Source organism: Beta vulgaris, chromosome 8 (assembly GCF_026745355.1).
Source record: "Beta vulgaris subsp. vulgaris cultivar EL10 chromosome 8, EL10.2, whole genome shotgun sequence".
Taxonomy (NCBI): Eukaryota; Viridiplantae; Streptophyta; class Magnoliopsida; order Caryophyllales; family Amaranthaceae; genus Beta; species Beta vulgaris.
The window spans coordinates 12,230,836-12,245,278 of record NC_079209.1 but is presented as its reverse complement, the minus strand read 5'-3'; the positions used below and the strand labels follow the sequence as shown (position 1 = coordinate 12,245,278).

Sequence of the window (14,443 nt, the reverse complement as noted above, 5' to 3'; positions counted from 1 at the left end):
TGAATATATTAGTGTTATTGTCTCCTTATCAAAGATTTGTAATTAGACTCGTGAGACATCTTATTTAAGAAAGTTGATTGAGTTAATTTATTAGTTTCTCCTATTAAGTTAGAAAGAGAATTAATTAGTCCTTATTAGTAATGTGAAGAGTACTTGATTAGTTTATTAACTATGGTTTCGATTAATGAACTTGTGGTTAATAAAGTATTGTCGTTTGATAACTATAAATGAAATAAGTTGATAAAGTCAGACTACTTCACTAGTGATTCACTAAAGTAAACTAGCGTGTGTGTTTAACTACATAAATTAAAGTGAGTTAAGAATTACCTTAAAGAAGTCCCACTTAGATAATGACGTTGTTTTAATGAGATAAGCTCGCTATGTATGACCATGAGTATGATATGTACTTGGTTTTATTACTGATTATGTTAATGAGAACTCAGCTAATGGTATAACATGGATTATATTTTGTTACTTATAATGAACCTATGATCGATGAAACTTGTGTTGTGTGTTTTTGGTTTATTCTTGTTAGTTAATTTAACGAGAGACTTAGTAATATTGTTGTGGATATTGTTGACATGATTAATTACTACCAGTTGTGTTATGTTGATAATTGGAATTTGAAAAGCATAGATGTGTCGATTTGAAATATGTCTTTATAAGAGTTAGACGATTATGGTTATCTACGGGGGAAATGACTAGGTTGGATACAAGTTGCTAATTACTTTAATAGTCTTGATTATTGGAGGATGATTTGGATGGAGTATCATTGGGAATTATGAAGGAGATTATAATATTGGAATTGTTCTTCGATTGGTAAGGATTTGAGTGCAAGATAGAATTCAGTCTATTAGGTTTATTTATGAGTCGAGCTAGCTTCATATTCTCAATATATTTGTTGGTAGCCAAATTATGTTCTCTAGTTCAGATTAGTCTAAGTTTGGTTATTGATTATCGAAGTTATTTTGAGGTGGTTGTTGGAGGATGGCTATGTAGACGTATATAATTCAAGATGACATGGGAAATCAAGTCATCATGCTTTGAGGTTTCGCATAATTGTTATAGAGTGGATGTAACCTTATGTTAGCAATATATTTAAATGCTCATGTGTGCGTTATATGAATATTAGATATCATATATCGTTTATAGTAATGCCCATGATCATAAATACATCTCTGTGAGTTAGTTGTGAATTGCTATTGGATTATTATAAAAGTATTCTTTTTGTTCAGTCATTGGAGTTTTTCGAAAATACTATGTTTCTAAAAATATGATTTGGTATAATAAGAGGAAATGATTCAAATATGAGTTAAGACCAGATAAGGTCGAATATGGTGTTATGTTTTGAGTATTGAGGTTTAAAGTATAAAACATTAAATATCTTATTTTATAAATATGAAAGTGAGGCATGAATAGGCACCCCGAGTTAGGGCGGGTAGAGTCCCTAGCTGTTGCCTTCCAGGAGGGGCTAATCCTGGCGTTATAGGACATGTCCGGGTAAGTCTTGCAAGCATAATAATAAAAGGCTGGGTGACGACCCTCACTAGTTTGGAGACAGCTGGTACTGCGTGGTACCCCTCTCCACTCGCGTTCATGCCAAACGATCGGATTTTGTGAAAATTAGTAATGAGTTGAAAGGTTGATTAAATGAGAATATAAAAACGTGTCATTGTTGAGAGTTATCTTATTGAATTTTGTTAGTATATGATTGATGAAGTGTTATGGGACTTGAGATTTTGGAAATGTAATATGTATGTTCAACAAGAATATTGCTGCTAAGTATGCTATGATTGGTGTGATTGTTGAACTTATATTGATTGTGTGAGAGTCGTTTTCAAGTAAAAACCACCAAACATGTGTTACTCTTGTTTACGGGTTAGTACTCAGCTTTGCTGATGTGTATATGTTGTTTTGTCATTTCTGTGGCCTGTCACTTGGTGGGTGGCAGTTTTCTAAATGTTTCAGGTTGAAGCCGAAAGTTAACCTTTCAAGTTGAAGCTGATACAAGCTGGAGTAGTATTATAGTTGCTATCGAAGTGAGGACGCTTGACTTTGTAATAGTTAATTGTTTAGTTTCTATAATCTATTTCTACATTTAAGAGTCGCTAGTTAGTGCTCCTGATTCTCTATTGGTTGTTGCTCCGCGAAAGCGTTGATATTGTTGAGCTTTGGGGTTTGGAAATACTTTATAAAATTGAAATTGCAACAGGTTCATATTATTTCTCGCTTTAGCGTTGTCCTATTTTCAAAGGAAACTCTGCCGGATTTTCTGTAGAAATTTATGAGAATAGAGTATGAGAATCAGAGCGTAGTTATAATAGTTAATTTATTTGAATAGAGTTGGGAATTGAGTTCCACACTCTCCGATGTTGTTCGGTGAGTGTGATGGTAATAGTCCGAGTTATCTCGACCAAAATCTCTTTCGCTGTGCTTAATCCTCTGTGAGCTGGTCGGGAGAATTCGGGCTGTTACACAATAACATAGATGTAGCCCATGAGGTGAATGAGAATAACCTTCTCCATCATCTTTCTTTTCAATACTCTATAATCCTCTCAATTTTATAATACGTTATCAACACGAAACCCTAGCCAATTGAGCAAACAAAAAACCACGAACATCATCTGTCATTAAGCGAGCGATCTCAATTATATGCTCTCAAGTATTGAACTGCAAACTGAGTCATCTAGCCAGCATCGCAAATCTTCGGTAATTTCTACCGATACTATTTTTAGTTTTGTTATATGCGGTTTTGTTAATTTAATTGAAATTTTCGGAGAGATTTAGTTGAGTCATTGTTTCATTAATGGATATAATCTGTGAAAGTGGTACTAAAATTCCGATCAGATTTTTTTTTCTTCAATTGCTGGGAAATTGAATTATTGTTCTTGATAGTTGATACTGTAGTAGTATATGTGGAATGTTTTGGTTGATTGAAGCCAAACACTTGATAATTCGTTAAGAAAAGCGAAAGGTTAGTGTAGTGATAATGGTTGACTACTTAGCTGTAACCAAATTTACTGATTTATGTATCAGCCTCTAATATTTGTCATCCAGGCACAAAATTTGACTACACTAATCTGATGCCTCGTGATTTGCGGTAATCATCACAATTTGTCCATATCAATTTTTTTTAATGGCTGGCATTCATTAGGATGTAAAGGGATCCACTTTGCTTCTTAATATTAAGACTGTTCCACATCAAAAATTAAAGTAATAACTATCTTAATGGACCATTTTGACGTATTGGAGTTGATAATATTTGGTTTTTATCTGAGATTTAAGCTTTTAACTAGAGTTTAGAGGTTGTAAAGGTTCTGTTTGTTTCGTTTTGCATGATTTCATATGTATACCGTGTTAGTTAATTCTTTCATTATTAGGAAGCATATAATTATTTCATATGTTCTATAATTAACACATAATCTACACAAAGTGCACCCCTCCATTTTTGTCTTATAGCATAATTTCATGCAAAGGTTAAATATTCCTGTTTTTTTTTTTTTTCATATGAGCAATACTATAGGAATATTATTTATTCGAATTATATTCTTACATTCCCTACTACATGAATTCCTTAAACTATAATATTGAATTACAATTTGATATGAAGTCCTAATTTTGCAATATTCACTTGTATATAGTGAACTATGTCGAACCTTACAAAACATTATTCTCTAAGCACTCTGAAGACTTGTAGAATATATAAAGAAGCATAGCTTCTCTAACCAAACTACAAGATGGCAAGTGTAAGACAAAACTACTATTTTGTGAGGCAAACTGCTTTCATAATGCGAGAATCTGGAGAATAAGTATAGAATATAAATGGGCTCGGACGTTATTGTATGTTTAAATTTTATTACTAATCTCAACCATAATTGCAACTGAGTACTATTGAGTAGGTTTGATTCATTAATAGTGGTTTTCCATATAGTATATGTTTATTGGATCCTATTTAATTTCCACTTGCAATATTATTTTGTAAAGTGAATTATGTCAAATCTCGCGAAACTTGAATTTGTGGCTTTTGATATTACTGGAAAGAACTATTTATCATGGGTATTAGATGCTGAAATCCATTTGGCTGCAAAGGGTCTTGGTAATACTATCAAGGCCGGAAATAATGAATCAGATCAAGATAAGGCCAAAGCTATGATATTCCTTCACCATCACCTTCATGAGGCTCTAAAGAATGAATATTTAACTGTTAAAGACCCAGAGGTGCTTTGGAGTAATTTAAAGGAAAGATATGACCACCAGAAAACGGTGATACTTCCCTCAGCTCGTTATGAATGGCTAAATTTAAGATTATTGCAAGATTATAAATCTATTAGTGACTACAACTCAGCCATGTTCAGAATAACCTCTAAACTGAAACTGTGCGGGGAAAAAATAACTGATAATGAGATGTTGGAAAAGACTTACACCACCTTTCACAAAGATAACCTATTTCTAAGCAAACAACATCGTGAAAAGGGTTTCCAGAAATGCTCTGAACTCATATCTTGTCTGCTTGTGGCTGAACAAAATGATGAGCTATTATTAAAATACCACGAGTTACGACCTACTGGTTCTGCACCATTTCCTGAAGTGAATGCTGCATCCCATGATGGAAAGACAATAAATAATAAAGACCATGCCAGTAGCAGTGGTCGAGGCCGTGGTAGAGGTCGTGGCCGTGGAAGAGGATATAAACCTGCTAGAGATCGAGGTGGTTATGGACCTAGTGGAGCTCGAGGTGGTTATGGACCTAGTAGAGGTCGAGGTGGTTACTCCAAGAACTCCTATTCTCACCAGAAGTGGGACAATAAAAATGGTAACAAACACGAGAAGGATAATGTGACCAATGTGTGCTACCGTTGTGGAGGAAATGGTCACTGGTCTCGTGTATGTCGTACCCCAAAGCATCTTATTGATCTCTACCAGCAATCATTGAAGCAAAAAGGAAAGAAGGTAGAGACAAATCTTGTGTTCGAGGTAGGGATGGCAACGGGTCGGATCTGGACCGGGTTCATAAGGACCCGGATCCAGATCCGTTTATAGAGTATGGATCCATATCCGCCCCGGATCTGACGGGTCTGAAAAATTAGGACCCGGATTCAGATACTGCGGATCCCACAGATCCGGGTCCAAAATGGGTCCAAAACGAATCTGTTTTTTTGAACATTATTTTGCCTACTTTACCACAAATTCACCCACAAATTCACCACCAAATTAAGAAACTTAACCACAAATTCACCACCAAATTAAGAAACTTAACCACAAATTCGCCATAAAGTTAAGCAATAAACCACAAATTCAACAACAGTAAGGAAAATCCAATTAAACTAATTCAATAACGAAAGCAATGAAAGTCAACTTTCAAAGCAAACAAATCCATCTTATCAAATTATGAACACAGGGAAAGTTAAGGCACAAACTAACTCAACATTGATAAAAAAAATATTGACAGGCAGTAGGCTATTAACCACCCAGTTCCTTCTGCAAGTAAGTTGCATGCAGCTTTATTCTAGGCCTCGAACTGGCAGATTATCACAAGTTGGGCCTAATGGCTGGTGGTCTTGTGTTCTTCGATGGTTGTCCTGAGTCGTGACGAGACCGCAGGTGGCAACTAGTGGCGTGGATGGTGGCTGCTCGCTTGTGGTCGAGAGAGCGAGACTGCGAGAGAGAATCTGACTTGTCTTATTGTTGGGCTTTTAGTGTTACTGTCCGGTGGGTGTTGGGGGTTCGATGATGGAGGTTGGAGGGAAGGGTCACCAGTCACCACTCAGGCACTCACCGTGGGAATTAGGGTTTTAGGGAGAAAGAAGAGTGTTGGTGAAAATGCTATTTATATGTATATTGTCTTTTAAATGGCCTTAGAGTTGGACGGCCCATCCTAGCTTCTTTTTAAAAAAAACGGATCTGCGGATCCGGGCCCGGATCTTGAGCCAGATCCAGACCCGGATCCGTAATCTGGTGGCAGGACCCAGATCCGACCCGGATCCAACGGGTCTGAAATTTTAGGATCCAGATCCGGAAAAACGGATCCGGGTCCACGGATCCGGGTCGGGTCCGGGATCCATTGCCATCCCTAGTTCGAGGATGGTGAAGGTGATTTTGATCATGACAACGCAACGCACTTGGAAGTTGCTGATTTCTTCACCATCCCCGAAGGGAATAATTGAGATTTGAGAGACATGAACTTTGATCTTTTAAGAATGAAACTCTAGAAGTTTACGTTTAATAATCTATTTGCATTATGGACTTTACTATCATATATTGACATCAATTAGTGACTTTATGGACTTTGTTTGGTTTAAACTTCTCAATAAATTTTTTTTTATTATTAGTTTGTGATTTTATCTTATTTTTTTAATTTGTTTGAAGATCATGAGTACTCAAGCTCAATTAGCATTAAGAGGTGAAGATGTATGATTAGCAGACAGTGCCACTACTCATACTATACTTAAAAGCAAGAGATATTTTTCTCAATTGATAATGAAAAGCATAAGTGTGAGTACTATATCTGGTAGTAAAAAAATTATTGAAGGCTCCGGAAGAGCAAATATATTAATGCCTATGGGAACAAAATTTGAAATTGTTGATGCATTATACTCCCCTTAGTCTCAAAGGAATTCATTGAGCTTTAAAGACATCCGACATAACGGATATCATATTGAGACAATAAATGAAGGGAATGATGAATATCTTCAAATCACAAGCATATCCCAAGGCACCAAAATGTTTTAGAGAAATTGCCTGCATTCTCTACTGGTTTGTACTACACAAAGATAAGTGCAATTGAAGCACATTCTATACTAAACCTGAAGTTTACTGATGACTTTACAATTTGGCATGACCGGTTAGGCCATCCCGGTTCTGTGATGATGCGAAAAATCATTGAAGAGCCAGCAGATTCTTCAAAGTCATTATTGTGCTGCTTGCTCATAAGGCAAGTTAATTATTCGGCCATCACCAGCCAAGATAAATTCTGAATCTATTAATTTCTTAGAGCATATACAAGGAGATATTTGTGGGCCAATACACCCACCATGTGGACCATTTTGATATTTTATGGTTTTACTTGACGCATCAACTAGATGGTCACATGTATCATTGTTATCAACTCGTAACCTGGCGTTTGCGAGACTACTTGCCCAATTGATCAGATTACGGGTACATTTTCCAGATTATACCATCAAGACTATTCGTCTTGACAATGCTGGTGAATTTATTTCTAAGGCCTTTTATAATTATTGCATGTCAATTGGAATAAGTGTTGAACATCCTGTAGCGCATGTTCACACACAAAATGGTCTTGCAGAGTCATTCATTAAGCGACTTCAGTTCATTGATAGACCATTGCTCAATAAATCTAAACTTCCCATTTCTGCTTGGAGACATGCCATATTACATGCAGCAGCACTCATTCGCATGAGGCCAACAAGTCATCATAAGTTATCCCCATCACAATTGGTTTTGGGTCAGGAACCAAATATCTCCCATCTAAGAATTTTTTGATGTACTGTATATGTTCCAATTGCTCCACCACAACGTACTAAGATGGGTCCTCAAAGGAGGTTAGGAATATATGTTGGGTATGAATCCTCATAAATAATCAAATATTTAAAGCCGACAATAGGGGGATCTGTTCACAGCTCGTTTTGCAGATTGTCACTTTAACGAGTCGGTTTTACCAATATTAGGGGGATAAAACAAACAGCTGGTAAAGGAAATCAGTTAGAATGAATTATCATTATCTCATCTTGATCCTCGTACTAGATAGTGTGAAATAGAAGTTCAAAAGATAATTCATTTACAGAACTTAGCTAATCAACTGCTAGATGCATTTTCTGACCCAAATAGAGTGACTAAGTCACATATACCAGCTGTGAATGCTCCTATAAAAATTGATGTCCCAGAAGGACAACATCAAGTTGCTAATGATTCAAAACCACGCTTAAAACGTGGTAGACCAGTTGGTTCCAAAGATAAGAATCCTCGAAAAAGGAAAAACAATTGACAATGGCCAATTTGAGGATCTGACACATTCTGGTGGATCTCCAGAAGAGATCGTGGACATGACAAAGAATATTATTCCAGAAGAAATTCAGGTACCTGAAAATGAAGAGATCTCAACAAATTATGTCATGTCTGGAATAACATGGAACCGAAATAAAGTCGACGTCGATAATGTTTTTGCATATAATATAACACTTGATGTCATGAATAATGAAGAGGATCAAGAATGAAGATCCATGGATCAGTGTAGACAAAGAGATGATTGGCCAAAATGGAAAGAAGCAATTGATGCAGAATTAAAATCTCTGGCAAAGAGAGAAGTGTTTGGACCAGTAGTCCCACACCTGCAGGTGTTAAACCAGTGGGATATAAATGGGTCTTTGTGCGCAAGAGAAATGAAAAGGGCGAAATTGTAAGATATAAAGCACGTTTAGTTGCACAAGGATTTTCACAAAGACCTGGGATTGATTATGAGGAGACCTACTCCCCTGTGGTGGATGCGACTACTTTTAGATTCTTGATCAGTCTGGCAGTAAGAGAAGGACTTGATTTACGCTTATTAGATGTAGTCACAGCTTATTGTATGGCCCACTGGATAATGAGATATATATGAGACTTCCGGAAGGATTTAGGCTGCCAGAAGCAGCAAGTTCAGGATCTCGAGGACAATATTCTATTAAATTGAATAGATCCCTGTATGGATTGAAACAATCTGGGCGCATGTGGTACAATCGCCTTAGTGAATATTTGTTGAAAGAAAATTATAAGAATGACCCTATTAGCCCATGCATTTTTATAAAGAGATTTGGGTCAGGTTTTGTCATTGTTGCTGTATATGTTGACGATCTAAATATCATCGGAACTCCGAAGAGATTTCGGTGACAATAGAATACTTGAAGAGGGAATTTGAGATGAAAGACCTTGGAAAAAAAAATTTTGTCTAGGACTGCAAATTGAGCACCTGAAAGATGGAATCCTTGTGCATCAAACATCATACACAGACAAGGTGCTTAAGAGATTTTATATGGATAAAGCACATCCGTTGACCAGTCCGATGGTAGTTAGATCACTTGATGTAAATAATGATCCATTTCGTCCTCGGGAAAGTAATGAGGACATCCTTGGTCCTGAAATACCATATCAAGTGCAATAGGAGCATTGATGTACCTTGCTAGTCATACAGCCTGACATATCATTTTCTGTTAATTTATTAGCAAGGTTTAGCTCATGCCCTACCCGAAGGCATTGGAATGGAATTAAGCACATATTTCGTTACCTCCAAGGTACAAAGGATAAGGGCTTATTCTTTTCTAACCTATCGAAAGAAGCAATGATTGGTTTTGCAGATGCAGGGTATTTATCTGATCCTCACAATGCTCGATCACAAACTGGATATGTGTTTACACATGGTGGTACTGCCATCTCCTGGCGCTCAATGAAGCAAACCATTGTAGCTACTTCTTCCAACCATGCAGAAATTCTAGCAATTCATGAGGCTAGTCGTGAATGTGTGTGGTTAAGATCTCTAATCCAGCATATACAAGAAGATTGTGGTCTATCATCTGAGAGGTTGACTCCAACAGTTTTGTATGAGGAAATGCAGCATGTATTGCACAGCTCTCGGAAGGATACATCAAGGGCGATAGGACAAAACATATCTCACCAAAATTCTTCTTCACTCATGAACTACAGAAAAGTGGCGATATTGATGTTCAACAAGTTCGTTCAAGTGAAAATTTGGCAGATCTATTTACTAAGGCACTTCCAACCGCTACTTTTAAGAGGCTGGTTCGACAAATTGGAATGCGTTCTCTCAGAGAACTTCACTGACATTTTTATGAGGGGGAGTTAATGCGCGCTGTACTCTTTTTTCCTTAACCATGGTTTTTTTCCCACTGGGTTTTTCCTGGTAAGGTTTTTAATGAGGCAGCATATCTTATGCGCATTATGAGACATGTTTTGTATGTAGGGCATCCAAGGGGGAGTGTTATGTAATAATTATTATGCATGGAATAATTATAGGTGGATGTCCAACCCTTTACATTACCTAACCTTTAACATCCCCTCATGACTTTTCGCATTATGTAACTCTAGACTCTTCCATTATTGTGTATATATATATGTACCCCATGAGGTGAATGAGAATAACCTTCTCCATCATCTTTCTTCTCAACACTCTATAATCCTCTCAATTTTATAATAATTTAAAGTTGTCAAAATTATGGAGGAAGACTCCATTAAGTGTTGAAGTAAGGTGTAATACCCCGTAATTTTCACCCTTTATTTTTGGTGTTTGTTTATATTAAAATGATATTTTTTTTTTAAAAATAAATAATTAATTATTTAAATTATTTTGGAATGTGTTGTGAAATGTGTATATATTTTTATATATTGTGATATATTTATGTATATTTATTTGAAAGGTTGGTTATTTATTTTATTAGTTATGTTAGTTTCGTTATTTATTTAGGCGTTTAGGATGTGGTGTTGTCGCGTAGCGTGTTTGTATCATTGATTGACCGACTTGGGTGATGAAATGTTGCATCACATATGGCGTGTCATGTTGGCCAAAAATCAGCAATGATGGTATGGATGATGAAGAGTTTTGGTGCTCATTAAGCTAACCTTTGAATCTCTTGTAACCCCCTCACTTAGGGTGCGTTCTCTTCAACTTATTGGCCCTGAACTTATCTGAACTAAACTTATTGAACCTGAACTGAACTGATTGGAACTTAGTAAACTTGATTGGACCTGATTCAACTTATTGGACCTGATTGGAACTTATTGAATCTGATTGAAACTTATTAGACCTTATTGGCTCTAATTGAAACTTATTAGACCTTATTGGACCTGACTGAAATTTATTAGACCTTATTGGACTTGATTGAAACTTATTTGACCTTATTAGACATGAAAATTGACGAGTAATAACATTAATATTACCCCTAACTTAAATACACCCCTCAAATTTTATTATGCAGTAATAAGTATTAAAATTCGTCCTTTAAAAAATAATTATTATTAATTATCACTTATGATAAATAATTTAACAATTTTTTTTTTACTATTTATATATTTGCCTATACATAACTTTCACCACTTATATATCTAATACTCTTGTTTTGATTTCATAAAGCACTAGTATTAGAAAATCAAAAGTTGATTAACATTTATTGCTAACAAGTGAGAAATTGGCACATATGAAAAATTTATGACTAAGTAGTAGAACTCATTAATTCTTCGATGAAGAAAGATACTCCGATGAAGAAAGATACGCCAATGAAGAAAGATACTCTGGTGATGATAATAAAGTAATCAATTGATAACATTTATATCTTTCATTGTTATTAGTAACGAAAACATGTTATCTCTAGTTATTTAAAGATGAATTGCAAAATATTGTAATTATAATGATTATTATTGTTAACCTTATTTGATCATGATTATAATATTTTTTTTAATAATAATATAATCAGCTAATAGTAATATGAATAATCAAACAATAGAAATAATACAAGTACAATACTATATATTGTGGTACTTTAATAAAAAATTCTAATAATAACATAATCAGCTAATAGTAATATGAATAATAAAATAATAGACAATAATACAAATATTTAATAAAATAATAGACAATAATACAAGTATAATACTATATAATCAGTGTGGTACTTTAATTAAAATTCTAATAATAACATAATCAGTTAATAGTGATATGAATAATAAAATAATGGACAATAGTACAAACCGTTAATTGAACATTGACTATTTGGCCCTTATTGGACCTGATTATACCCGATTAAAACTCATTGTACGTAACTAGAACTTATTGGACCTTATTAGACCTGATTGTAACTTATTGCACCCGATTGGAACTTATGGGACCTTATTAGACCTGATTGAAACTTATTACCCTGATCGAACCTGATTGCAACTTATTACCCTGATCGAACCTGATTGCAACTTATCTGAACTTATTGGACCTGAAACTTAATTTTTTAAGTTGAAGACAACGCACCCTTAATTCCTCATTAACCCACCTTAATGCACCCTTAACCTTTTGCTTAATGAGGTGAATAATATCATTCTTGTACTGCACTTTAACCCCCTCTATTATGCTGGAAATAAGTCAGGAAATTCGTGCATAACAACTCCTCTTCTTCTCTCTTCCGCATTTTCGGCTATTTTCGTACCCCTATCTTGTTTGCTTCATAACTCCTTAGTCTCTTATCGAAATTGGACGTGTGAGTAGTCAAAATTCATCTACTCGGAAAGATCTTGCTCATGGTGTAATTTTTTTTGAAAAAAGTGAAAGATGCATCTGCAATTTCCATTTCAAACAGACGACTCATCCGCTTTCTTGGAGTTTTTAGGAGCAATGTTATTCTCTTCTTTTTCTAGTATTATTTTCCACCTAAAATTTAGATAACTAGCATCTCTTCTAGCACATTAGGATTAGAGTAGTGATTTTGGTATTGTTAGGATTTATGTTAGTAGGCTAGAAATCATGTTATTAGGCTTACGAATATGTTAGGATGCTATTAGAATTGTTCTTGTTATTTTTTTTATTCATGTTAGTATCATGTTAGAATTATATAAATGTGTTTCTTCATTCCTAATGATACTCTTGTGATGTTATATGTATTTTTATCATGCAAGTATTAGTAATTTGTGAAAAATTAGTAGCATGATGTTAGGTTTATGTTTAAGCATGTTTGTTGAATGTTGCTTAAGGTTGTATGTAGTTTTGGATGAATTTCGGTGGTTTTAGTGATATGGAATTTATTTATTTTGAGCCATGATTCACGTATTTTGTGATTAATCATGTTAGAATAGAATATATATGTTGAATTATCATGTTTGGTGACTATGTAATTTATGTTTCATGTTAATCCTCTTGTTAAACTAGTTAATTTCTATGCTATAATCATATATTGGCTTGGGTATACTTCGTTATGGTGTATGAGTATATGTGGTGAAAGTTTGGGTGAAATAACATACCTACTATTGTGCATGAGAAAAATAAACAAAAGGCATTTCGCGGCTCGCGAGCTATTTCACGACCCGCGACCAGTTTGGACAGTGTATGTTCAAAGTGTCATATGTCACCCGTTTTAGATCGAAATTGAGCTTATGACCATTCGTTAGAAAACTATTGAGACAATATTTATCATAAAATTGGAATCTCATAAAAATATGGTGTATGCTAAAAGTTATGTATATTTTAAGTTGCTGCTTATGTTTAAAATTATTTCAAAAGGCGTGGTTTGTTGTGTTGAAGCATGTTAAGACTTGTTTTGAGGTGAAATCTTGTTTTGGAGTTTTTTTTTTGAAGAGCTGTTGGATGTTTTATTTATTTATTTCACTATGATTTTTTTTTATATAATTATTTTTACTTTTGGAAGAATAAATATTGTTGAATTGAGATTCTTGTGTTGCAATCCTAGTCTCTGCTGATTTTAGGTGTAAGGCCTTAAGGGCAACCTTATTAATTTTATTTGAGGGTTAATTGATGAATAAATTATAGTATTTATTTGTGGAACTATTTTTTTTGAGATTTAAGATATCCAGCGGGATAGATGTAGTCCCTGGTGAAGAACATGCCAACCACCTAGGTTGCGATTTAGGGGTATTACATGGGTTAAATATTGTCGTCCGAGAGGTTGGGAAGTACTGAGCTGGGTACTATCCTGCATCAGGAGTTTGGCCATTCTTAGACACGGGCAGTCTAAAGATTTCGATCTTACAAATTTTAGGAAGTGGGTTGCAATCCACTCGCGTTCTGCTCTTTCTCAAAACCTATTATAATATTTTGTTTAATTATTTTGGAGGCTTATGCTACGGATCTTGTGTGACTATTTTAAGTTCATTATTGTTGATTTACTTATTGTTACCAGAAGCGTGTTGTTGTGTAGTAATATTTATTTTAACTTTACTTAAAATTGCTATTTGGATCCTATATTAGGCTGGGATCGGAGAGCTGTTAGTTACTCCCCACTGATTGTGGATATTTGTTGTATATTTGTAGGTTTTGTTGATGGGGATTTTCTTTTATTTTGGGCTCGGGTTGAGATGCGAGAAATAATGTATTAGGTGTTTTAGTTTTAGACTTCTTTTTAGTTGGAGATAGTTTTCTCATTTCGATTTTAATTTAAGTAATTAACTTATTTAAGTTTGTTTCTATCACTTAGTTATTTAAAAGCATTTCTTGTAGTTGTGACATTCCCAGAAGATGATGTTTCTGTCATCGTCCTATAATACTATTACTATTTCTTTCTTTTTTCGCTTTGAAATTATGGGGTGTTATATAAGGAGTGAAGAAAATGTAAGAAAGAGGGAGAACAGATTATGAGGAAAGAAAGATATAGAATATTGAATGAAATAAAATTACAAAATATCAACATATTTCTAGAAGATCTAAAAGTAATCTAATAGTAGT

General features: G+C 34.7%; 1 protein-coding gene across 1 annotated transcript; it reads left to right on the top strand.

Annotated features, from left to right (window-relative positions):
* Positions 1–4,337: 4,337 nt before the first annotated feature.
* LOC130589709 (uncharacterized) lies at positions 4,338–6,497 on the top strand. Its single transcript, XM_057391207.1, has 2 exons — positions 4,338–4,974; positions 6,081–6,497. Exons 1-2 carry the CDS (start codon positions 4,348–4,350, stop codon positions 6,162–6,164), a joined length of 711 nt encoding a protein of 236 aa, XP_057247190.1. The 5' UTR covers positions 4,338–4,347; the 3' UTR covers positions 6,165–6,497.
* The last annotated feature ends 7,946 nt before the right edge of the window (positions 6,498–14,443 follow it).